We start from the raw sequence: 25,037 nt of genomic DNA, 5'->3' as shown, positions 1-25,037 counted from the left end.
AAATTCGTATCGAAAACAAGATTTGGCTACAATTTCAAGCAACAAGCCTGCGTATACACATCAACCTACCTTTCGCATCCCCAAATTTGGTTTATTTTTAGTTTCATTTTTTACATTGAGATAAAAAGATATAAAATGTTGTATCTTTGCGTTATGTCCAGGAAATCATGAACACGTTGTTCTGCTCGACCGACGGTGTGAGCCGGTGCCACCGCGAACTAACGCGACGTGTTTGTTATTCAAGATGGCCGACTGAGCTATTTTTTTATTACTGCGATTTATTGGTGAGCACAGCAGGCAGCGAGAATTTCGCGGGCACGTATAGACGCGTGTTCATATGTCAAACCGAGCTGTCAGCTGCACAGAAATCATCCGATATTATGTATTTTGTTGTTCTTCGGATCGCTCGCTGTAAAGAAGTACCGTGTGGTATTAGCGGAAGATTTCGCCAGCCGTGTTGTGTTCACAGTTCAGTCCTTGCGGTGCCTGTGCCCGTTTCCAATACCCTCTTCCCGTACTAGTTTGTGCAATTTTCCGTTTCCCGTTTCCGTCAATTTTGGTGTTTTGCTGCCCTCCCGTAGTGTGTGTGTGTGGTGTTCCCGGCTGTGCTAACAATATGTGCCAATGGCAAAGTCTACCTCGGGAAGTTTCGATCTGAAAGAACCACCGCCTTGGCAAAGCTGTCAATATTGCATTTCTCCCACGTCGACCAAAACCGATCGACCGGATCCACAACATCACCAGCCCCAGCAGTTGCAGCAAGATCAGCACCAATTTCATAAGCAGGCATTGTTTACTTTCAAAAATTCGACTGAGTTCGTAAGGTAACCGAACAACAGCCCGGCGCAACGAATGGGTTATGGAAGGTTAATTAGCGTCAATTAGGGAAGCCCTAGTGGGATAGCTGTGTCCGTCCTATCGGTGCAGAGGTCAATATCGAAAACTGATCTGGCTTGATTGTTTCTGCGACGAGGTACAACCCTCTCACCACCCCCACTCGTTGCCTGCGCTTTGCGCCTGGTGCTTGCGTGTCACTTTCGTGTTTGCGTTATCATCATCATGGCACGGTTGACGCATCGTTAACGTGGAACGTTTTTCTTTATTTACTTTCCTTACTTCGCAGACACCTTCGCCAGCAGCACTGCACCGTGGAAGGTGGCTCGTACGTGTGTCGCTATGGTTACAACGGCGTCTGCTCGTCGTTACCGTTGGACGGCGTTAGCGATCGCGACTACGACATGCACGTAACCCGGTGCCACGTGAACGCGCAGCAGAAGGACCCGCCGGTCAAGTGGTCGGTGTATTCCGCCGCCCAGAACCTGCCGGCCGTACTGAACGATCCCAGTCGGGGCAAGCAGACGAACTTTTTCACCAAAAAGTGGGGCGACTCGTTCGTGGAGAATGCCTCGATCGGTTCATCGACACGGCTGGCCGACATCCGGTGGGAGCAGTTTGATGCCTACCTGAAGCGCATTGGCAAACGCTACCGGGTGCATATGCGCATCGCGAATGTCCCGACAGCGGATGCCACTAGTCAGCAGGCACTCGTCAGCGATCGCCTTCCAAACGGGGCGACGGCTAGCCTGAAAGACATCCCGGAGGTGTTCCTGAAGCAAAACCTCGAGCTACATCAGCCGGGCACGTTTGGGGCGGTGTTTGCCGGCATCGGCACGGAGGGCGGCGAGCAGACCAAGCACTCCAGCCGCCAGCTGCAGGAACAGCTTAGCCACTACCTCGACATCGTGGAGGTGCTGATAGCGAAGCAGGTTTCGGACAAATCGTCAGCCTTCTTTCACGCGATGACCTCGCAGGACGCGATCATGGAGCAGATGGCGCAGGCGCTCGCGAACGTGCAGCAGCTGAGGGGGAAGATTCGGCAGATCGATGACACGATGGTGAAGGAATCGTTGCAGGTGGTCCGGGCCGAGCGGATTCGGGCAAACAACAACCGCGTGCTGGAGAAGCTAAAGCTCATGTCGACGGTACATCAGACGCAACCGATGATCCAGTTGCTTCTGAGCACCCAGGACTACGTGGCGGCTCTCGATTTGATTAGCACGACGCAGGAAATCCTCGGACAGGAGCTAACGGGCGTCCACTGCTTTCGTCATCTACCCTCGCAGCTGTCCGAAATGGAGCTGCTGATCGATAAGATGCTCAAGACAGACTTTGAACGCTACTCGACGGCCGACCTTAATCGACCCTTTGCGACCGTTGACGGTGAAGAGAAAATGTTGGAGGAGGACAAACTTATCTGCATCATATCGGGGCTGCTGCGGAAACGTAGTCTCGACTTTATCGATACGTACCGAGACGAGGCGATCACGACGGTGCGAGCGATCGTGAAGCAACTCGTGATCGAGGTGATCGCCACGGGCGATGCGGAAGTTTGTCTCACCGGTGCGGGCGAGGAAGCGCAAAGCCTCTCGCTGTCCGAGTGGATCACGCTGCTGGAGGGTGCGACGGGCACGCTGTTAAAGCTGCTCAACCGCATCCGAGCCGTGCACGATGTGATGCACCAGACGGCGGACGCAAGCGCTGGAAGGCTGACGGATGACGTCAGTTTCATCGACACGGAAGCGTTCCTTTCAGCCGCGGATTACGTCGTGGTGCAGAACAAGCTGGCCAATTTGCTCCAGAGCGTTTGCAACTACTGCCACGATCGGTGCGCCAATCTAGTATCGAATCAGAGCCTCGAGAAAAGTGCGGCCAGTGCGGAGCAGATTGCGCAGCTGGCGGAAATCGTCGAACGGTTTGCCGATGGGTGCGAAGCGGTCTGTGGGGTCCAGAGTGTCCCGCTGAAGTTGGCCCTCCGGGCGCAGGGTAATCGGTTTGCGCAAAAGTTTCACGCGGAACGAAAATCCAAGCTCGCCCTCCTGCTCGACAGCGAGCGCTGGAAGCAGGCGGAAGTTCCAGCAGAGTTTCAAACGATGGTCAACAGTATTGCGAGGGGCGACTTTCATTGGAGTAAAACGGTTCCGGAAGATCAGCTGCACCACCAGCAGCAAACGAATGGTCACCCGTTGACGACACGACCTCCGCCGGCATCTGTACTGGTGGTCGAGGGAGAACCGTTCGCCCTCGTTGGGGCTGCCTTGCTTTTGGTGCAGATCGTTGGCGAGTACTGCCGGTGTGCGACGCAGCTACCCGTGATCGCACCGCAGCTCGCCCGCAGTGTGGTCGATCTATTGCGCACGTTCAATTCTCGCTGCTGCCAGTTGGTTCTCGGTGCGGGCGCACTACATGTGGCCGGCCTGAAAACCATCACCAGCAGCAACCTAGCGTTAGTGTCCCGCGCACTTCAACTAGTCTTATGGCTGCTGCCACACGTGAAACGACACTTCCAGTCGCTGGATGGCGGCCAAATCCAACACCACCACCATCACCACCAGTATTCGCTACCTCCCGCAACGTCATCCCAACCTCAACCCCTTACGAACGGAAGCTCCACAAGCGCACCGACATCCGGTGCAACCCTTGCCGGGTTCGGTGGGTACGAGACGGTCGAGAAGGATTTCGCCAGCCACATCAAGGAAATCGAAATTAAGGTCCTCTCGATCGTGTGCGATCTCGTGACCGGGCAGCTCAACAACTGGGACGCCCGGCCGCCCGTTCCCTCGCAACCGTTTCGCAACATTAGCCGCCAGTTCGTGAAGCTGCACGAAGCGATCGCACCGATCCTACCGGAGAAGCAGGTGCACGCCATCTACCGAACGGTGCAGAAGAACTTCAAGGACAAGCTGCGGGAGCAACTGCTGAAGAACAACATCACCAACAACGGCGGCCCGCAGCACGGTGTCGTCGTGTCCGAGCTGACTTTCTACATGGAAACGTTGCGTACGCTCAAGGCACTGCCGGTGCCGGAACTGCACGACGACACGTTGGACGATATTTGGCTTAAGTAAAACTGGCACCACAGGTTACATACACACAGGATAAGCCTTAACCGTCGTCGGTCGTTCCTTTTTCGCCTTCGGGCGGCCTACGATACCACAACCTACGCAGTGCTAGTGCATTCCAACTCTGAGTAATTGTTTGTTCAGGCGATCGTTTTGCTTAATGATTTGCGCTTTTCCATTCCTTTTTCCTTCGCGTACTGGTTGATGCTTTTATTTAGCACTTAAAACAAGCACACAGGTATTATACACGTATATTTAATTTTTTTTCTTGTGCACGTTGGCAGAGCCACAGTAGTTCTCCTACCTTGCCAAATGTTATCGGTTGTGCGTTAAGTCGTTATTAGTTTGTTAAGGATTTGATCTAGTTAAGGATTTGGTTTCTGCGGTAACTTCTCCCCGATTACTGTCGAAAAGTGGTGCGCGATGATATAATAGGGCCGCTTGGCTGGCGTAGGTAACTCGCTGGAACCATATTTCATTTTAGTTGTAGGACGCTTACTTTAGATTCAACACAGAAGGATTTATAAGTTGTGGCATGAATAGAAGTAAAATATCCTTGAATTATGCAGCAGCTTGATTATTATTTACTTAAGTAAACTTCAGATTTGATAGGTTCGGGGTGTTATTGCAAACACCGAGCGATAGTTTCATACCAAATACCGGCGCTTTCGACGCTGTTCTGATTTAGTATTAACGTGCATGATGTTCCCACGTCGGAGCACCGTTCAGCCGTTATCTTATCCTACCAGGTCTACGAAAATTACTCTCATTTGCTTTACCTGCTTTCACGGGACACGGGGCAGTTTCATTTCTTTCCGCGGGCCCGGTATTTCGTAGCTACAAACAGGCCAGTGTGGTAATGTGCAAGACTGTGTAATGAGCGTTTAAATGCAAGAAACAGGTGCGGAGAAAGACTTCGCCAACGGCGATATCGTAATTGATATAATCGATACAACATCAACTTTACACCACCGCTCACAGTGGAAACTCTTATCGAAGATATATTCAAAAGAAAACAAACTAGACAATTTGCGCTAAGCTAAGCTACAGGATAACGGAAGGATAACGAAAATCCAACATTTAACACGATAATCTAGAGAAGAAGAACACAACAACAATTGACCAACAATGAATGCGTATGTGCGTGGTTTTGTTGGTGGAAAGCGTTAAGAATTTTTAGGTAATCATATGACGATATCTAGCAGAAACTGGTGAAATAAAATAAATAAATTGGTAACTCTTTAAGAAAACGATGTTTGTTATACTTTCCGGTGAATTGAACAATTTTCCATCCAAAATGTGCACGTTTGGATTTGGTAATTTGAATACATAATCACATTGAGGTATCCCTCGTTCCACAGGCTCCTTCGTTTGGATCCATAAGGCATAGGAAACGTAAATAAGCTTTTGACAGCTAAACTGTCAACAAATGGCATTTCGCGCGAATTGTTGCTTCTATCTTCGGCGTTCTAGTTTGTAAATCGAGGAAAACACACGGAATTCTTTGTTGTAATCGTTAAAATCTACGTGCCGTGAGAGTAGAAACGATCCCGAGGTCTACAAAAATGGATGCGGACCTTCTGAAAACATGCCATCGCGAAATAGAACACATTGTATTCGATGCAAAAGAAAAGGTAAGCGAAAAGGAGAAGCGAATTGCACAATCTTTCGGTGTGGACAGTTCTTCGATTGGTTAAACTGTTTTGCTTCGCTTAGGTGACCGCGCGAAGGATCAGCAACAATTGGGACGTTGGTGTGCCGCAAGCTGTTGATGTATTGCAGAAATGGATTGACGAACAGAAGGATAAAGCCAAGCTTTCTCTGGAGTATGTTGTTCGGGGTGTCGATAAGAATGGAAACGCTTTCATGACCGTGAGTACATACATTGTTATTGTGTTCTTTCGCAAATGCTATCTTACACGATGTCACGGACGCGATTTTAGTTGGTGAAGGAAGACAAGTTACAGAATGTGTGTAAACTTTACCCCAAAAGCGTAAAGATGCTTTACTCGGCCGAGGTTGCCTCCGAAATAAGGCCAATGAACGTGTCGGTGGACAGTGAGTTCAGCATCAAGAATCTTCGTTTGGAACCACAGAAACGACAAATCGATCACCGCTCAGCCGCTCCAGTTCAAAGTGAATCGTTGCCAGTGAAACAGGAGAAGAAACCGGAGAAGAAAAATCTGTTCGCAACGGTCAGCAAACCGTCGTCGAAGCCGGTGGTGAAGGAAGAAAAACCTTCCCTACCGCCTACTCCAGCAACGGTTAAGACGGAACCGCTAACGCAACCGGCCACCACCAAAATTTCGCCCAAGAAACAATCACCCAAAAAAGATACGAAAAAGGTCGTCAATGGGAAGGGATCCATTTCGTCGTTTTTCTCCTCCAAACCGGGCCAAACGGCAGCATCTAGTCAGGCGGCTAGCACCAGCACCATCATTAAGCAAGAAGCTGAGTCTCCCACTTCGGCAAGTTCACAGTCGACAACTTCACACAAGCAAACGAAACCCGCGAAAACCTCGGAACCAATTAAAGAACAGGAGAAAACACGAAAACGAACCATCACCGACGACGACGACGAAGCGCGGTCGGATGAGGACAAGGACGTTATTCCCAGCACACCGCAGGAGGAAAAACGTGAAGGCAAAAAGCGCGCTGGAAAGCCGTTGCTAAAGCGGAAAAAGACGGCAAATCCATCGAAAAAATCACGCATCATGGAAATATGCGATTCGTCCAGCGACGACGAAATGAACGGTCGGGATGCGGCTGAGGAGAAGCGGAAGGAACGGTTGGTGGAGTTTGACGAGGAAATGGCCGAACCGGAGGTGGAGGAAAAACAAAAGAGGCCGTCGCCCGAGAAGCCGGTAGAGAACGATTCGAACAGTGCGAACCGTACGCGTGGCAAAGTTAAAAAAATGGTCACTAAAACATTCACGGATGATGATGGATATTTAAGTAAGTATTGAACTGCATAAAAGGACTTTCAATGTAAAAAATAGGTAAGATACATCATTAATGAGTTTCAACACTCTTTCTCTTTACTAGTTACGGTCAAAGAATGGGAAATGGTATCGGAAGACGAGTCGCAAGAAAATGGTACAGATAAAGAAACTGGTGTAGCCACCACCGCGACCGGTCCCGCTGCAAAGTCGAATAAGACACCCTCTCTCGGAAGTCAGACTAAAGCTCCGTCCGGTGAGAAGAAGGCAACACCTCCGACCCCAAAAACCAAGCAAGGATCAATAATGAGTTTTTTCGCGAAAAAGTAGTAAAATCGTTATGCCTCTAGCGCAATCGATAATGTTAAAGCAGGTTGCAAAATAAATGTATTACAATATTTTCCGAAACAAATACACTGTCGAGGTATTTAATAGCAAAACCCATTTGTAAGTTACTTTTGTCATTAGTTCGATGGTTGGTTGTTAATGCTCATGAGTCTCACCTAAAGGGATGGAAGATTTTAAACACTGAGCTTGTGTGCGTAAGGGTAACGAATAACGGTGCATAGGTGAACACGAAAGGACAACTATCCTTTCTTACCTTTCTTCCCTTCTTTCTATCCCATTCCCCTTGGAAGATCGGTCAAGAACGTTTTCCTCAGGTTTGGCAACAACAAACGGTGGCTCGTTTGTTAGTTCAAGTCCAACCTGCGCACGCATCAAATGTGTTGCATCTGTGGGCTCGTTGTTTAGGTAAAGCGTTGTAGCTGGTGACCATGATTGGATTGGTATTGTTTGTGGCCTTCCTATCCTGCGAGTGTATGGGACACCAGTTGAATGATACCTACGGAGGCTTACCAAGCTACTATCAGTCCTCAATATCACCAGATGGTACATGGAACAGTTCGTTACAAAGTTCGATGTACTACAATACGTCATCGAACGCTTCAAATACATCGCTTGCCACCGTCGATCCCGACAGCGATTCTCTTTCCTCGCGCATGTAAGTAAAAACCAATGTCCGTGGTGTGGCAGCTCACGGGAATTAACAAAAAACGCTTTTTCCCAGGACGGTCGGAATGATTGGAGGCATCAAATTTATCATCTATATTTTCCGTCTCGTTGGTGAATTTCTGCGAAAGTTCGGTGCCGAGATGCGTGTCGCCAAGTGTCTGCTAATGTACTCGTTCACCTTCCAACCGTTGAGCTCGAAGGTGAACAGCGGGTCGATCATCAGCTTGTTGACCGATTACTTCGGGGACGAGGATGCGCGCGACGTGTACGGGTTCCTTTCGCGCAACGTGTTCGCTCATTTGGGCTTGAAGACGGATTAATGAAATGCTCCTTGGGTGAAAAAATTTAATCTAACTCCTCCACAAATCTGTTACTCCGCAAGTTTAATGCTGTCTGTGATGGTTTTTAACCTGACGCCGCGCGATCCGGGGTTTTTAATGTAAATGTTCAATTAGTATAAGGCAAACAAATAAAATTAAAGTTAAAAAAAAATACCAAAAAAATTAACATGTTTTGTTACATTTTATTATTCTTTAATTCAATTACACCCTACTAGAAACGAGAATTTGATCGTAGACTAACAACACTACGGTTTTACTGCAGTTGCACATACGGCAAACGTTAACATGCTCATCGACCTCGAAAGGTATTTTCCTTCACTAGCATTCCACTGTGTGTTAATATCCTCACATTTATTTATCATCTAAAACACTTTGAACAATCGTCGCTTTCTATTAAAGACTCCACACCTAAACCTACTCGTTCGACGCGTGGTGGAGGTTTTAAAAAAGGTACCACGTGGTTTTCGCATAATAGCTGAGGAGTCTATAGAACGTGTCCAGTGTACAGACGGTGAACGATTTCACGTTGGCAATTCAATTTGCCCCTTTGCATGCTTTTCTTATCTTCTTCTTATTCTTCTTCAGCCAGATCATAACTTAAAGAAGCGGAACATAGTAAAGAATAGTAGAGTATATGTATAAAAATGATAAGATACGCGTGCGCCTCAAGAAAATCACCCATCCACGAGAAAATGTAGGACAGCACGAAACGCGGGGTACAATGTAGTATCGATAGAAGAATAACATAAACTACAGTTGAAGAAGGGAAAACAGTATCAATTATGGCCGCTCAATATGTACAAAATATTTAGCACTCGGGTGCTCGATATCCTCCCGCCACCTCTAGGCAATGAACTGCGACAGATCGGGGAACTGGAAGCCCTGGAAGCTGAACGGTCCCGACTGCTGCTGGACGATGCGAGAACGTGCGATACGCTGAGGAGGTGGTCGTAAGCTGATTGGAATGTTACGACCCTGAGGAGAGCCATTCTGTAGCACCAGTCCACACTGCGCGCTGCAAACATCGTCACGGAGGATCACATCGCGTGGCCATTCGCGGGCCAACTGTGCACAGTCTGTAATGCGCAACGAGGCACATTGGGGCTGAAATAGATAGAAATTAATTAGATCAATTGCGCTTGGATGTTCGCCTTCTGAGCGGACATACCCCTTCGTTGGTACAGATGCAACTGGTGCATGGCGAAGGGAAGGCCGACTCTCCGACGTTCACATTCTTGCCGCCAATCTGGCATCCTTGGACGATATTTTCTCTCCATGCGCTGAGATCAATTTGTGGCATAGAACTGCACGGCACTCGTGGGTTGCTGTAGGAGAAAAACAAAACGTTTATTTATACCAACCAAGGCAGATGGCTGCCCATTTTCAGTAATTGAGGAAGAACTCACAGGAAGTTGCTAGGAAGATCAAAGGCCGCTCGCTGCATGTCGCCGGTGATGTCGAGATTTTCGCAAACAATCTTGGCCAGTGTCGTTTTGCGAAGTTCAGCCAGCTGCGCCTCTGTAAACTTAACCGCGGGGTCTTCATTTTCATACCTGTAAAAATAAAATTTACCAATCAATGATCGCTGAAATGAAGCAGGAGACTCTCCAACTCAAACGTACCAGAAACGATCGCATTTGCGCAGCTGTCGGAACTGGATGGCAATGATACAGGCAAAGGTCGGTCCAACCAGTCCACCCTGCAGGGGCCGTTCGGACATACCGCCCGGGAAGATATCGATATCGTCCACGCTGGCGTAAATGCGACGTAGCCGAGCGATCACCTCCGGTGGGATTTCACGGCTGAGATCTTCCCAGGTTTGGGCACGCTTCAGATTGCACAGCGCCCGGTAGTTGTTGTACGAGGGGATACCGTGGTCGCGGCCACGCTGAACGTTCAGTGCGATCAGATCGAATCCAGAGAACGGAATGCGTCGGTCCTCGAACAAATGATTCGTCACCTCGCCGGTGATAAACTGATCGAGCGTTTCCATCGGTGTCGCGACGAGTCCACGTGAGATTTCATCGACCAGCCCTGGTTGAAGGAAGGGATCGGTACGGAAGAAACCATCGCGCAGCAGCAGTGGTGGATCGATCGGTTGATGCTGTACGCTGAGCCGGGGAATGTGTGGACGCAGTAGCGAGTGACCAATGCGGAACGCTGCCGCAGCAAACTCAGTCACGATCGACGGATTGCAGGTTGGGTTGTAGTCCTTGTAGTAACCTTGCGGAAGCAGCTTCAGCCCGTATAGATTGACCGCGTTCCAGCTGAGAATGCGAGGCAGGAACTCATTGTACGTGATGTGCTGATTCTGGGCTATCAAAATACGGCGAGCTTGCTCGTACAGCTGATCGCCGTTCCAGTGCGGATTTACGCCACGCAATCCCTCGACGATACGGTTGTGTTCACGCATGAAAACCGTATGGATGGCGGTCAGTCCTGGCTGTTCCGAGGCACGTCCATCTCCGGCAATGAAGCAGTATCCGCTGGGCGACTTGCACTCCGGGTGCACCGGTGACAAAGGCAACAATTCCTTGCCCTGAATCGGGTGAATGGTGGAGTTCAGGCGGCCCGAGAAACCGCGCAGCTTCTTCGCGATGCACCCATTCTCGCCGTAAATCTGCGACGCATCGAGGAAAGCCGTATTCTGGTTGATCTGTTCGCGTGGTCCAAGCGTCTGCTGGCCGGGAAGGGATCGCATGAACGGAAAGCACAACCGTTCGCCGCTCGTTACGTTCACCTCCGGGTAGTAGTGATCACGTGCTGGCACTGGGAACGGGTTGCACTCCGGATGAACCGTGCGGGGCGAATCGCACGAACGGCAGCTTGGGATCGACTCGTGGAAACCCTTGTGGATCGGTGTCATCGTGAGATCGTGATCGAGGAACTGTGCGTACTGCATCACCATGAGGGAGTAGCGCGTGTGCAGGTTGGAAATGTCCGGATGGATAAGCGCGGAAACGGCCCGTGGGTTCGGCAGCGGTGTTCCAGTGACGGACAGTGTTCGGGGCTGCGAAATACCATCGTCGTAGACCGGTGGCAACAACCGGGCGAACGTTGTAAGCGATTGGCCGAGCTCCGGATTACGCAGATTGTTGCAGTGCGCGGTCAGCGTACGGAATGGGGTCGTTGTGTCACAGGGTGCTTCCAGATTTTCGCACTGCGGCTCCAGATTGATCGGCGAAATCGATCCCGTGATGAACTGGTTAACGTCTACGCTTTGCAGGGCATTGCTGAAGTCGTCACTTGTGAACCCACCCAGATTGTTATCAAAGACCTGGCGTTTGCGACGTCTCAATCTGGAGAATATCAAACAAAAGGAAATACAATCTCCTATTGACCGTGTAAAAGGAAGAAAATAAATTAAACTCACGTGTGCAATGAGCTGACAATCTCATTCGTAGCCAGTTCGTAGAACAACGACGTGTTGGCAATGATCAGTGCGTTTCGGTTGGCTTTACTGAACGAAGCGGCCGTTCCATCCGGTGACTTAGCATCGATACCTCCCTCTGTGGAAGATAAATTCAACGATATGAAGGGCTGCACCTATGTTGGCACCGTTGTTAAATACTTACGCCTAATCCACGTTTCGTACTCCTGCTGTTTGCGCTCGTTCAGCTTCGTCTTTGCCTTGTTGATGGCCTGCGAAATCACGTCCATGTTGAGTTCCTCGAACTCTGGCGGCGTTGGCTGTTCGTCCTGCATATACTCCTCGACCGTCTCATCCTGTTCCGAGCGCCAGGCGGACACATCCAAGCCGGCGAGCTGCTCGCAGTTCAGCCGTGCGTTTAGGTACGGATCTTCACGTATGAACGCCTTCGGTTGGGCACGTTGGACGTCCTTGGTTTCGCACAGCAACCCGGACAGGGTAACGCGACGGATGGCTTGCAGCTGGGGCAGCGTCAGGGACGATGGTGGCAGATCGTTTTCGTACCAGAAACGATCGCTGCTGCGCATGTTCGCAAACTGGATCGCCATGAGGCAGGTCAGTGTCGGGCCAAACACCGTACCCAGGGCCGGTGTTTCCATGAGCCCTCCAATCAGCAGATCGATATCTTCTGGATCTCTGTCAATTTGAAAGCACGTTGGATTATGAGTCGTGGCACAACAGATCAAAAGAGAGCTGAAGAGCTCCTGGTGGAATGGTCAACTTACTGATACATTTTCTGCAAAACCTCACGCTTGCTGGGGCTCAACCCAAAGTACTGCATGTCGTCGAAGCTCAGCTTAACACCGAAAGGCTTTCCGAAGCGTGCCTCGCACAGATTGATCGCCTTATGGTACGCCGGGACACCGTGATCACGTCCACGCTGGATGGCGAGCGAGATCGGAGTCCACTCGTCGTTGAAGCTCGTGTGTTCTGGAATGAACGTCTGCTGCATGGCGGGCGACGATAGGAGAATTTCGGACGACATCGACTCGTTGTACATATCGGGGGGAAGCATCGTCAGGAAGGCTGGGATCGCTCCAACGGCAACCTCCGCGAACATACCGGCACGGTTCGAGCTGGAGTAGCCACTGTAGTGTCCACCGGTTTCCAACCGGAAGTCGGCATTGTTCGTAATCTGGCTGCCGAGTACGATCGGTAGGAACTCGCTGTAGGTGATGTGCTGAATCTGTGCCATCACGATGCGGCGCGATTCGTAGAACAGCGTAGTGTCACTCCATTCCTCGTTCTGCTTGGCGAGCAGATCGGCAATGCGGTTGTGTTCCTTCAGCAGCACCGTATGCAGCGCTCCGATCGCTCCCGGTTCATTGCATCGCAAGCACGCACCAATGTCCACCTTTCCGTTGAGGAACGTTCGCAGCGCGTGGATTTCCTTCTCCGTCGTACCGTACAGACCCGATCCGTCGAGGAAGCCAGAGGCGGCGTTCATCTGGTCGCGGTAGTGAAACTCGCAGTTGCTAGGATCGTGCGACGGGATCGAGCGTTTGTACTCCCGGCAACCCTCACCGAGACGCACGTAACACTGGGCCAGATCGTCCTGCTCGTCGGCGGCCTGCGAACGGTTGTGGCAGCACTGGTAGGGCGAGTTGGGCGAAAGGATCTGCACCAAATCGTACGCCAACAGTTGGCCCCAAGCGGGCAGCATCGCCGTGACGTGCGGATGGATGGCCCTCTCGTCGACAGAATGCTGCAGCTGGCTCACAACAACGTCGGGCGAAGGTAGAGCGTGCGAACCGACCGCCGTACGTGGCTTCAGCCGCTGGTCGGCGTAGTCCGGCTGCAGTAACCGGATGAAGGCATCACCTCGGGCACCCCAGTAGCGGTGGTTGAAGTTGTTACACTCGCCCGACGCCGAGCGGAACTTGCTCGGTGGGCATGGCTGTGGCTGCTGCACTTGACAGTTGGCGGGTCCGGTAGACTTTTCAAGCAGCAGTGCGGCACGTGCTCGTTCCTTTAGATCCGCGCCGAAGGTAGATTGTACGAGCACCACCAGCACAACCAAACCACATGTTGCCACAGTCCATTGGTGATTTCGTGGCCTAGAAGGTTAGAAGAACAAACCGAATATATTAATAACCAATTCGCTGCCACAAATTGGGAGGTGCTCTTCAGTCCAGGTCAATGTCACCGACTGGGGAGAATTCTAAATCCGGTTCATCGCGAAACGGCGTACAAGCATTCAGATGATAAAACTTTACAGCAACGATATGTTCCGATCGACGTGACGGTAAAATTCATTTGAATATTTAATTGATAAAGGCAGGATCATCATGGCTAGCGCCGGGAAATAGTATCAAGCTTGAAATATACTCCAACGTGGTTTTACGTGACGTAGCCAAGAGATCTCCTCGATCACGAAGGAATGTTGTTTTCGGCCTAGGGTGCGCCCATTAGCAGAAATGGAAATAGAATGATAATCCGTCGAAATCCGGTTTGGGTGGAGGCTTCTCCAAATATTTCAGCATGTGCCATGGAGAACTAGTTGTTCGAAAGATATGCCAAAATGAAATCCTGTTTTTCGGTGTGTGAGGAGTGTGCTAGAGGAAGAAGTTGTATGGCGGCGCATGGCCTGACGCTAATGGAACAGTTTTTATTTAGCATCTGGTGAAAGTGACTATGTTTGGGAGCAATTAATCAGCATCCGATAGCGAACCAAACTGCATTGGAGTGCAATTTCCGCCTCACAGTGTGAAAACCTGTTCCGGAGTTTTCAGGGAGGCCATAAGCCATATTTTCGGGTTTGTTGCCAGGGAAGACACCATAAAGGCTTTCTCACAATCCTCCGTTTCTTTACTTCCAGAAAAACCGTTTATTTTATCATTTGAGTTTACTGCATTTAAACCTCCAGACTACAGAAACGTGTTTGGTTTTTGTCGCAATTTGAGCAAAACCAATCTCAGAACCATGCGCTTGGTAAGCCAGACAACGAAAAGATAACGACATCCTTGTGCATTGAACAGGCTCCAAGCAATAAATCGAAGTTTTTTTTTAATGCTATCGTATTTTGGGGTTTGTTGAGCTCAAACATGTTTTTCTTCGGCTTAAATTTATCGGTTCGAAAACCAGTTACTAGTTGCTTTTTTATATGTTTTGATCGGAAAGCAAGGATTGCCGTCGACAAAAATGTTTTCTCGCAGCAGGATGTAGCAATATTTTTAAAAAGTGTATGCCTTCAAACGTTATTTTTTTACACGTAGTACCCGATAGGTATCGAGCATATAATTGAACTAACCGAAATTTATGATTCCAATTCCACGGAGAATCGACAACAATCCGCTGAATTATCGGGTGCCTGTTATTTATTACGAAGACTTGAGCATAATTTCATTACCGATCATAAATTTGGCACGGAAAAAAAAAATATTAAAAAAAGAACTAATGAGGAATGCAACGGTTGCCTATGGAATGTCTTTGAGTAATCTAATGTGACTTTAAGAGAGATTTTTTTTGAAACATCACTAATGACAATGGCTAACGAAGATCTGTTCGGAAGCATGATAAATGGCATGTTGTGGATGATATCCAAAGCTGGCCAAAAAGGTCTTACAATCGTGGTGCCAACCGATTTTGCAATCGTTGCATCCTGAGCCGCGAGTGTGCAATATCAATCCTAGGATTAATCCATGGCCACCTAAGCGATTTGATCACGCGATCGTGGAGAAGATAAATCGGTTGCAAATTGTTTCGCCATTTCGTTTTGTTCACATCTATCTGCTGCTGCTTCTTATGTGAATATTGCCCGGAAACCTTGGATATAGCAAAGATAGGCAGACAGCCTTTGGACGACCTTTACGATGAGTGGAAAGCGATAGTTGATTTGATTATTCATCCAATCAAAGAGAAATGTTTACGATACACAACAACATTTGAATGTAGTTTCTTTTCATCGAAGCATAATTAAAATCTTCCAGAGAAATGCAATCTCGTAGGTGCCCGGTAAAATGGTTATTACGTAAAAACCTCAGCACTCAGATTCCATTGCACACCTCGATTTGAAACCGGGGAGTAGGATTTGTACTATTATGAATATCCAGCGCCTTCTTTTCTTTCACATTTCTTGGTCGCTTCCGATCGCGATCAGGTGGAACCGTGATCGGACGGAGGCCCGTTCCGTGTCTTCGACAGCATTGCTCACCGGTGGCCAATGCAAGCATGGAAGGGGCATGGAATTAGGTTATGTTTTGGTTTCACTTTCGTGCTCGGAAGCATACGTAAGCTGCACGGCCCTGCTTCAGTGCGAATGTCTTCTGGAGAAAAATGGGGGCCGCCGCCGGGTTTGCGATTATCATACCCAATCGTCCGTAGAGAGGACATTAGAGGTTAGTCGAGCGAAGAGACAACAGTGAGCATTACTTAGTTTACTGAAGGAATGAAAGGGCAATGCAGGTTCGAGGAGGCGAGCGGCACAAAACGGTTCGAATTGATCACACAAACAAAAATGGCGCAACCGAAATTAACACACTTTTGCGCCCGGTGTATTCCAACCGGAACTGGGGATCGGCAGCAGACGGAGATGGGTTGCGTTTGCTTCTTTTTCTCCTTCTCCACGCCAATGATCACCTTCGGAGTTAAGTAACCAGTGGAGTTGATGAGCGCAATGGCGTAATGGTTGCCGCAGACTACTTTCTCCGGATTATCGGCAGGTTTGGAAGGAATCGTCTTTGTCCGCTTATACTTTGTCGTTGTTTGTGCAACTCAAAAATAGCAACACACCATAAATTTCTCTTTGATGACCTTCAAAATTAATAGACCGTTTATAACCAATTTTTCTGTAACGATAAGATCATGTTCCTTTTAACATGCCTTCGCCATTTACAGAACTATACAGAAAACATTAACAAGTACACAGAATCACTTTAATTTATTATTTTAGCTATAAAATCAACAAATAAAAATTGACACACAGTAGTACACGCAAGCGCTTCCGGCTCGTTTAGTTGTTAATTATTTTCCCTGAACCTCTCCCAGCAAAAAACACACTAATCGAGGCTTAACAGTCCGTCCGTCCTTTGTTTTCTGACTCACGGGTAATTGATTCGATGTCTTTTTGAAAAAAAAACCATACGACTTATCCCATGCCGTGCAGTCCTCTTCGGTAGTGCTTCCAATTGCCGGTATTTTGCAAGAATGATTCACCAGACGGAACCGGTTTAAAGAACACGAAACGAATGTAGTAAAAAATAAAATCAATCTTTCGAGCCGTGGGTCGTTTCGACATATACATTCGTTGTTGTTGGCAAACGCGACTGCACGTCATTACTATTAAATGCTTCCAGGACGTGTTTAGTACAAAGCATTCGATGGATGCGCGCTTGATTGCGTCATTGATGCCATGGGTTTTAGGTAGGGCAATTCCTGAGATATTCCGAGTCGAAATAAACGACCGTTATAGTGATATCATCGCGGAACAGTCGTACGATATCCTGTGGTAGCGATAGCATGTGCGACAGTTTCGAGTGCTCCACGCCGTACTCGGTGCCACCGAGTGCGTTTCTGATGAGATGCGTTGACGCATTGCGATCGAGCGGTTTCTTCTGAAGGCCTGCCTTCCGTGTGCTGAGCATCTGACTGATCTCCCCAAGCGTAACGTCGTTTTTCGGCAGCGTCAGTGGTTGCAGAAAAGCTTTACCGTACATGTGCTCTCCGACAAGGTGCACCGTCTGCATGGCGCTCATCGTATCCCACAACCCATCGCTGGCTATGATAAGGAACTTATCGCGCGGAGTGAGAATGTGGTGCGTTATTTCTGGACAAGCGCTCAGGTACGGCGGGGTGTGGTAGTACGGCGCGATGACCTGTTCACCGAACTGTGGCACCACGAGCTGTTCCAGCTGCTCCCGTGACCATTTGTACCGAAAGTCACCCATCGCTCGTAGTGGAGCCAGCTGACCCAGTAGCCGTTCACCGCGAATGACCGTGTCCCGCTCGGTGGCTGGATGTTCGCTTAGCAAACGCCTCACCTCACCCACGTTGTCTGAGTTGTGTTCGTTCGTGAGCTTCTTGGCCACCCACTGCCCTGTGTCGGTGACGGTTCCAAGTACCGCGGAACAATCTCCGACCGAGGCGACGTGCAGGTGTGGTCCGTCGATGTGTGCAACGAGGGCTACCGCTCCACTCATAGCCACCGACATCGTGCGTAAGCTGGGCATTTCGATTGCTTCTCGGGAAAGATCCTGATCCAGCCGGATGAACGCATTCTCGAGCGTCTGATGCATCTGAAAGCCGGCGAGCGTTGTGTTCGTCAGTTCGGTCGCAAACTGATGGAAACTTTTCTCGTACAGTTCCTTGATCTCGCTTACGAACTCCAGCTGGAATTAATAACGTCCCATTAGCCGATAAATTCTATCCTTTCTTCACTCTGAAGACAATGTCTTGCCTTGTCGTTATGGCAGCTCAGGAAGGAAAAACTCTGCGCCCCGTTCAGTATATGCTGCCGCAAATCATCCGGAGGAACTAGCGAGGCAGCAATGTAGCGCATAAGCCGCTTGCTAATAACCTGCGAACAGGCCGGTCCACCGTGGCCATCGAATATGCCCAGCAGTAGGCCTGATGTGTGGACACAGCTTCCCTCGCTACGCGAATCTTCTATCGGCGAATTGGACGCAAGCTGGTTAGAGTCGTAGCTCTTGACGGAGCCGGTAAAAAATTCCTGTGTGTGCTCGTTTGTTCGAAGTATACAGTTTACCTGCAAAAGGTAACGAACGAAACGAGGAAACGTTGAAAAAACACCGATTTCATAGAAGCAGAATAACCTGTTTCGTCGGGCTTCACGGTACGCACATCGTATGGCGAGAGTTTCGGTGGCCCCGACGGACGGTGCAGGGCGGCAGCACGGTGGTAGTTTCGGCTGTAGACTGCCGTGAGCAGATGGTTCCGGAAAGCGAGGAATTTGAGCGACAGAGTCGACATTTTTTCAGCACGGAGTGTCTTTTGAAGACACCAAAGTTGATTGAGTTTCTCGCTATTTCATACAGTTTTTCATTTCACATTCGTATCGCGTACATCGCAATTGTTCTCGTAGTCACTTATCACATCGAAATATCTGAACTAAATATAAAAATAAAGTTATTATGCACCGTTGAAGTGAGCGTTTATTTTTTTAGTGTCGTGTTTTGACTCGCGGTTTTCGATTCGTTGAATTGTCAAAATCACATGACAATTGGTTTGACAACTTGGGTTGGAGCTGTATACATCTCGGTCGTGGGGCCAACTAAGGTTTATACACGAGAGATGTATAGCCGTTGGACCAAATATATTGAGGACTGCAGATTTTGTAAAATTTTAATTCATTACCTCAATGAATTGAATGTAAATTAGCATTCATTTTATTTTAAGTCATTATTTTGATCGAATGAATGTGGAAAAACCCTCTTTCTTATTATCTGTCTAGGTTTATTTTTTTATCAGTTTGTATGTACAAGATGTGATTCATTCGTATAACGTCATATGCTCCAGAGTGAATAATATAAAAATCAAGCCCTTAGACAAAAAACAACTACCGGCTTTTGCGAGCGATAAACAGATCCCGGATATAACTGGCGTTATCCAGATTAAAGCATGTCTTCAGAACGGGATATTTGAAGATTTTTCCAGTTTCACAGTCACTATGCAGTCGCGAATGCGAAAGGTCACCCGGACGTAGATTTAATTTTTGGGAAGGCATTTAAAGCAATCCTATGCCCAAAAAAGTGTTTCGTCATGTTTTGATCCGTGAAGCTGCGAACGCGGATAAGATCAATTGCAGTCAGCAGCACGTGTTCAAGGGGGGCCAACTTTTGAATGGGAATGTCGTTGTGCTAGACATGCTTGCGGACCCGAAGCTTTTGAAGTGTTTTGGTAAACATTGCCGAACCGTTTAGCTCAGTGGGGATAATCGGCCGTTGTTATTTGACTCGCTGCAAGGGGCCAAAAAGAACAGGGAACATGATTGGCATGACAATTGAATTACGTTACGAATGAGGAATTAGCGAGTGTCTGTCTAAAGGGTGTGTGTCAGAACATTTGATATACAGCGTGCTCCTGGGCATCCCCGCGGTGATTGTTGAGAATTCGCACCACAAAAAGGTGGAACTCTCATGCGAAAGACGCGAATTTCATATCCGTGTTGCGTGAAGAGTCGGGTGACCTTCGATGTCGACAAGAAGATCAGCCTTTTCTGATTTGTGATACAATAGAAGATCTTTTGGCCTGAGATCATAATGAAAACTATGGCAATCTATTTTTTTGTAAATGGTTAATCCCGTGACGTGAAGAATTAACCATTTATTTTACATTTAATAAATGATGGATTTTGCCATCTACTGTAGCCTGGAGCGATCGGTTCAGCAGCTGATCCAGGGCAACGTGCCGTAATAAATCCTTTCGCGTCCCGCTGAGGCCGATTAACGCCGCGACAAGAATGTGCCACGGGCGCCCAATATTACCTGTTCGGTAAAAAGTGAAAGTAAATGGATGGCGCTCGCGGGCATGCAAAGGAGTGTACAATGGCAAGCCCGAGAGTGGCCCGAGCAGTGCAACAACACCTTCGTTTGTGCGATCGGGTGCGAATAAGTATATAAATCAAACCATTGGCGACGTTTAACGGAGGGTAGCGTACGGTTAGCACGGGAGTTTGTGATGGAAGGACTACAATTATCTAATACCGTAGGAGCACTCCCTGCAGCGCGAGGTCTCCCCCATTACGTGCCTTTACAGCACGATGAGGGTGGCTCGTGCAGATGGTACCTAGCCACGGTCGAGTTGAAGGGGGAGGTTCGTCGTGTGACGAGAGTGACTTCAATAGAGCCATCTTCCGACGCCAAAGGGACACTGATTGGAAGGTTAACGTGTCGCTGGTTCGTGAGGAGAATTATGGCTCGCCGCTGGAAACTGCCAATTTATGGAATTAACAGGGATCGTAAATCGTCCGCCACTGGATAGGGGGTTACGGCGCCATCTTTGCTCACCAAGAAGAGCGCCGTGGCCTAGCGGACCCTGACCGGCTTCTGTACTTTCGCCGTTAGGATAAAATCTCCGACGCGTGTTGTGTGAGATCGGTTGTGGAATGCTCATTTAAATTCTTGCCAGTGATTGCAGGTACATCGTAGGGCTATTTGTGCTTCCAACGTCGAGGGACCGACGTGACTTTTGCCTGAACAACTGACGATCCGGTACGTCGTTTGCTGTTTTGGACGGATGGCACGAGAGGAATTGCCTCGTGTGCGCCTTGCCGTCCCTGTTTGTTTGATTAAATCATCATCTTGGTGGGTTGATTATGAATGGTTTGGGTTTGATGGTGCGCCTCCATCGCTACATTGTGTGCCGTGACCGCGGATGATTTACCGATTAGCTTTAATGCAAATACAGCAACGCACCGTGTGCCGAGCGAGGCTTAAAACAAAAGACTTCGCATAAGGAATGCAAGCGACGAACTCTTTTAATGGGAAGATATGTACAATGATGATCTTGTCGCGGTTGATGTCGATGAATGGATGAACAAAAAAATTTGTGTGGTGTCAAAACGATTATTGATTGCGTGCGGAAACATTCCTTGTCTGCCATCAGCCGTTTGTATTAAGATGATGGGATTTAATATTCTCAAACAAATCCGACAGGCTGAAAGGTAAAGTTGTTTGGTTTATTCACTTGAATTTTCACGCAATCATGGTGTTATGGAATGTGGGAAACGCTCAGGTTTAATTTTTTACGTACGAAACTCGTACGTACCTCGGTTTGTTCGAATCTCACTTTGTTTTACCACAACAAATGCACAAATGTTGTTTGCCGTACAACAATGTGTTTGCTCGTCACTTCAAACCGCGCTGCCGTAAGTGGCGGCGAGTGGATCAGCAAACGCAGCTCACGACGTTCAACGGCGTTCGTAGGCTGACATGGTTCTCATAACATTCTAGCATGTCGAAAGTTCATTGTCACATTCCTGGAAATCGTTCTTCAATCTTCGTCGCTACAGGACTCAGAAAAAAATACAACCAAACAAATTAATAATCACAAGGAAACCCCCGGCATTTTGATGAAATCATCTGCTATGGTTGAAGCGTGGACAGCGAACAAACATTATCGGAAATTCTCATGACCTCAGTTAGATACGGAAAACCGATCGTAAGGTTGAGGAGATAAAAGCCATCAGCTGTTATGACGAATGCTCTCAAGTGGTTAATGTTTGTCCTTCAAACCGAATGAAATTAAAATTTGACCATAACATTAGATATCACAAAATTCTTTGCGATGATTTCACTGATCTTTTAAAAATCTTTAGTTGAAATAAAAGAGAATTACAAAAAAAAAAAACGTTTAAATAAAAAAAAGGCCAGGTACAAAGAATGCTGAATCCATTTCATCACGCTCATCTTCGTCCTTGGTTTGGAATTCACCATTCTCATCATCAGCCGTACGGTTTTGTTTGATTCTTCTTCTTCTATTCATGGATATTTCCACGAGCAGCGATCCTCGATTGATGCACCATCTTAAGCCTGGTGTTGAGTGGTCACATACGAAAAACGCTTGAGCGGTGCATAAAGCATGTCGAATCAACACCCCATCAGCGCTGAAAAGGGATCGATCATTAATGCATTCAATAAGCACTTGAAAGCCGCTGGAAGGGTTAATGCCACTTAACCGAGGGGGCCAACAACGGGTTGTCATGTTGCGCGCGTTTGAAAATGGGAGCTAAATGTGTTCGCCATCCGATACGTGTGTGGGAACCGCAAAACGGGCCCACCGTTCAGTTAGTTCACGGCGTGTCCCAACGACGACCAGCGACGCTAATCGAAAGTAAAATCGTCCCTTTTCGGCACGACGGCGTGACAATTTGATGACATCAGTTTCTGGTGCAGTAGGTCGGATGCAGTAATAACGATAACTCGCGCTGGTTGGCTCGGGTAAAGCGGTAGCAATTTGCACATTAGTTAGTAAACGCCGCACGTAATTGTTGCGTTCGCGACTGGATGGGTTGGGTGGTGTAAGCATGCAACATTGCGCACCCAAAAGATGCACCTTTCCGGTGGTGCGGCTTTTCGTCGCGCAGAAGGAGTGGGAAAGTGAAGAAAAAAATGTCCCCAACAGGCACGTATTGTCAGGTTTAATTTATGGTTTTCTAACCTTCAATTACCTATTATGTTGAAGCATTCAAGGGGAAACTGAAGGGCGCGAAAATGTTACAGGTTGCTTTGTACACTTGACCTACTCTGTGAATTGGTTAATATTTTGTAATAATTTGTTTTGAAACTTTAGAGCACTTGTATACTTTGTTGTCTCCATTACATTACATTGAAAAAGTTTAGGGTTTAAAAAAACAATTAGATGCTATTTAAAAAAACTCACGGTACGACAAATCCCGTTACGTTTTCTCAAAGGTCAATGACTCGACAAAGCACAAGAACCGTCTCAACTGTAATCGATCGTCGTTGCGAAGGTCCAACCAGATCACACCCAGGTCATTGGCATCAGATCGACTTATCTGATTCGATAGCATCGGCAAGTTGGTTTGTAAACATTTATCATGTTTTTATCGCCTTCGGTGGCAATGTCTGACGCTCCATCGGAACGTATTTACCGGCGATTTTTATCGCTTTCCAAGCAATCAGTCTGCTTACAATCTCCGGAGGGTTCAAAATGGTTTTGTTACAAAACGCCACAAACACAGGGGTGGTGGTTCGTAAAATTCGATCATCTTACAGCAACCGGCTTGGAACGCTCCGCCATCGAATATCGGGGGATTAACTGATGCGCCTTTGTACGAATCGCGTAAGTTAGGCGTGAGGAAAAACATTTCTGCTCCAACGGCTTTCCACGAGGTGCTGGGAACGAATCACAACTAGCAGGAAGTGTTTGCCGTTCGTGCTGCAACGATGCGGCGCGTCGAAATTGTTTTGAATATTTTAAGCCACCGTTCTGCTCGAATCCCAGCCTAACGGGTTGGGAGCAGAGGGTTGCGTTTTTATGCACCCAACTTCCGCATATACCGATCGCAGCGGCCCATTACTGGAGGAAGGCAAAATTTCCCAAGCTCCGTTCAATACACGTGCACGGGAGCTTCGTGTTCAATTGGCGGCCGATCGACCGACTGTTGTGATAGTGTCGTGATAATAGAAAACCAGGCAGATGAACCACTCTCAAACCGCCGCTAACCGTGGGAAAACCTGGTCTCTTGCCGACACGAATCCATTCAATTCGCGGATCAAACGATCGTCAGCAACTTGCTTCCCGGGAGCAATTCGTAGGCCTTCAACCGGTTCGAGCCAGTTGATTGCCGGGATCGCGATCACCGGCTTTCAGAATTTTTAGATCCAATAGTCGCGTGGAATGTGCAACCATCGATTTGGTTTTTTTGTGTAAAATTTTAGGGAAACCGTGCGACCGAGTGGAACGAAAGCGAAAGTTTATGCAAAACCAACAAGGTTGGAGGTTTTCTTTTGGACTCACAGTGGCCGACTTGGTGATGAAATCGCTCGATCGTTTTTTCGAGATCATCAATTGGAAATCGTCGTTCAGGATTGGGGCTCATTCGTCTGCAGTTTCCACTCTTGAGCTAGTGTTGCACGAAGCCAAACGTAGAGAGCTGGGAATTTCATCACATTGGCACTAAACCAAATCGAAGTCTCTTTCGGCCCCGACCAACACTATCTCCAGCCGGCCAACCACCTACACCAGGGGCAGCGCGTAGCATAATGTCAGGGCTAGCACACCACCGTTCGGTTCGGCTTAGTTGGGTGCACAAAATGGCGAAATTTTTCCAGAAACACCACTCGAAAAATCTTAATCAGCGGTGCTGTGTGTGGCCACTGGAAACCCCTCAAACAAAACGACTACCTTCCCTCACAAACCCACACACACACATAGAGGGCTGACGGGGACTGCAATCCATTCAAATTCGCGTGCACATTTCGACACCACCGTTTGGCCTTGTTTGCCGGCAAACTCGCTTCGGGGGGTTCGTCGCTTCTTTGCGGAGTGGTGTGTCTTTCGCACAACGAGGAACGAGCGGACCAGGCGGGCTTGAAACCGGAAAATGCATGGCAAACTTCGACCAAATTGCGCCATTTAATGATGAGCAATTACTGGCTGGCAAGGTCTCGTTTCCGTTCTCGAACCATGGGTTGTAAATAGAGGTTTAAAATAGAATTCTTTGAGATTTTCTTTCCAAGAATGGAACTACCATATAATTTCTGCACATAAACCAAAGTTAAAATGTTTACAGTTACAAAAGAGTGTTGAAATAAAAAAAATGAAAAAGGCTGTAACAAGTTCGAAACACACCCGGCTGAAAATTTCTTTTCTGTTGTCTGGTAGCTCCTTCAACATCGCAGCTCAAGAGGTCAGCATGCGTCGGTGGAGAAAGTTTCAAGGACCGTTGTTTACTCTCCGCGCATACTTCGTGGTACTCGACACCCTTCGGAAA

The 25,037-nt window shown here is 48.2% G+C and overlaps 5 protein-coding genes across 5 annotated transcripts; 3 read left to right on the top strand and 2 right to left on the bottom strand.

The window, feature by feature from the left end:
• The first annotated feature begins 415 nt into the window (after window positions 1–415).
• Window positions 416–3,987, top strand: LOC131266719 (vacuolar protein sorting-associated protein 54). The gene is made up of 2 exons (XM_058269332.1): window positions 416–824; window positions 1,124–3,987. Exons 1-2 carry the CDS (start codon window positions 625–627, stop codon window positions 3,903–3,905), a joined length of 2,982 nt encoding a protein of 993 aa, XP_058125315.1. The 5' UTR covers window positions 416–624; the 3' UTR covers window positions 3,906–3,987.
• A 1,388-nt stretch (window positions 3,988–5,375) lies between these two features.
• LOC131266720 (DNA polymerase delta subunit 3) lies at window positions 5,376–7,270 on the top strand. Its single transcript, XM_058269333.1, has 4 exons — window positions 5,376–5,533; window positions 5,616–5,771; window positions 5,843–6,854; window positions 6,945–7,270. Exons 1-4 carry the CDS (start codon window positions 5,465–5,467, stop codon window positions 7,166–7,168), a joined length of 1,461 nt encoding a protein of 486 aa, XP_058125316.1. The 5' UTR covers window positions 5,376–5,464; the 3' UTR covers window positions 7,169–7,270.
• A 327-nt stretch (window positions 7,271–7,597) lies between these two features.
• On the top strand, window positions 7,598–8,276 carry LOC131266721 (uncharacterized). Its single transcript, XM_058269334.1, has 2 exons — window positions 7,598–7,841; window positions 7,908–8,276. The coding sequence occupies exons 1-2, from the start codon at window positions 7,615–7,617 to the stop codon at window positions 8,170–8,172; spliced, it is 492 nt and encodes a 163-aa protein (XP_058125317.1). The 5' UTR covers window positions 7,598–7,614; the 3' UTR covers window positions 8,173–8,276.
• Window positions 8,277–8,361: 85 nt separating this feature from the next.
• LOC131264320 (uncharacterized) lies at window positions 8,362–15,223 on the bottom strand. Its single transcript, XM_058266616.1, has 8 exons — window positions 15,189–15,223; window positions 12,349–13,680; window positions 11,769–12,259; window positions 11,567–11,702; window positions 9,816–11,492; window positions 9,600–9,746; window positions 9,362–9,518; window positions 8,362–9,297 (listed from the first exon to the last, which is right to left on the bottom strand). Exons 1-8 carry the CDS (start codon window positions 15,221–15,223, stop codon window positions 9,037–9,039), a joined length of 4,236 nt encoding a protein of 1,411 aa, XP_058122599.1. The 3' UTR covers window positions 8,362–9,036.
• A 1,260-nt stretch (window positions 15,224–16,483) lies between these two features.
• On the bottom strand, window positions 16,484–18,615 carry LOC131263054 (pyruvate dehydrogenase [acetyl-transferring]-phosphatase 1, mitochondrial). The gene is made up of 3 exons (XM_058265188.1): window positions 18,422–18,615; window positions 18,018–18,326; window positions 16,484–17,949 (listed from the first exon to the last, which is right to left on the bottom strand). Exons 1-3 carry the CDS (start codon window positions 18,548–18,550, stop codon window positions 16,981–16,983), a joined length of 1,407 nt encoding a protein of 468 aa, XP_058121171.1. The 5' UTR covers window positions 18,551–18,615; the 3' UTR covers window positions 16,484–16,980.
• Between the last annotated feature and the right edge of the window lie 6,422 nt (window positions 18,616–25,037).

This window comes from Anopheles coustani, chromosome 2 (assembly GCF_943734705.1).
Source record: "Anopheles coustani chromosome 2, idAnoCousDA_361_x.2, whole genome shotgun sequence".
In the NCBI taxonomy this organism is placed as follows: domain Eukaryota; kingdom Metazoa; phylum Arthropoda; class Insecta; order Diptera; family Culicidae; genus Anopheles; species Anopheles coustani.
The sequence above is the reverse complement of the archived record's forward strand: the minus strand, read 5'-3'. Positions and strand labels throughout refer to the sequence as shown.

Coding starts and splice junctions, on each gene's coding strand:
- LOC131266719 (XM_058269332.1), top strand. CDS start 625: ATGGCAAAGTCTACCTCGGGAAGTTTCGATCTGAAAGAACCACCGCCT. Junction 825..1,123: donor AATTCGACTGAGTTCGTAAG/GTAACCGAACAA, acceptor CTTACTTCGCAG/ACACCTTCGCCAGCAGCACT.
- LOC131266720 (XM_058269333.1), top strand. CDS start 5,465: ATGGATGCGGACCTTCTGAAAACATGCCATCGCGAAATAGAACACATT. Junction 5,772..5,842: donor ATGGAAACGCTTTCATGACC/GTGAGTACATAC, acceptor ACGCGATTTTAG/TTGGTGAAGGAAGACAAGTT. Junction 6,855..6,944: donor GGATGATGATGGATATTTAA/GTAAGTATTGAA, acceptor TCTCTTTACTAG/TTACGGTCAAAGAATGGGAA.
- LOC131266721 (XM_058269334.1), top strand. CDS start 7,615: ATGATTGGATTGGTATTGTTTGTGGCCTTCCTATCCTGCGAGTGTATG. Junction 7,842..7,907: donor GATTCTCTTTCCTCGCGCAT/GTAAGTAAAAAC, acceptor GCTTTTTCCCAG/GACGGTCGGAATGATTGGAG.
- LOC131264320 (XM_058266616.1), bottom strand. CDS start 15,223: ATGCAACGATTGCAAAATCGGTTGGCACCACGATT. Junction 13,681..15,188: donor AATCGGTTGGCACCACGATT/GTAAGACCTTTT, acceptor CTAACCTTCTAG/GCCACGAAATCACCAATGGA. Junction 9,519..9,599: donor GATCTTCCTAGCAACTTCCT/GTGAGTTCTTCC, acceptor TTTCTCCTACAG/CAACCCACGAGTGCCGTGCA.
- LOC131263054 (XM_058265188.1), bottom strand. CDS start 18,550: ATGTCGACTCTGTCGCTCAAATTCCTCGCTTTCCGGAACCATCTGCTC. Junction 18,327..18,421: donor CGAAACTCTCGCCATACGAT/GTGCGTACCGTG, acceptor TACCTTTTGCAG/GTAAACTGTATACTTCGAAC. Junction 17,950..18,017: donor TGAGCTGCCATAACGACAAG/GCAAGACATTGT, acceptor TATTAATTCCAG/CTGGAGTTCGTAAGCGAGAT.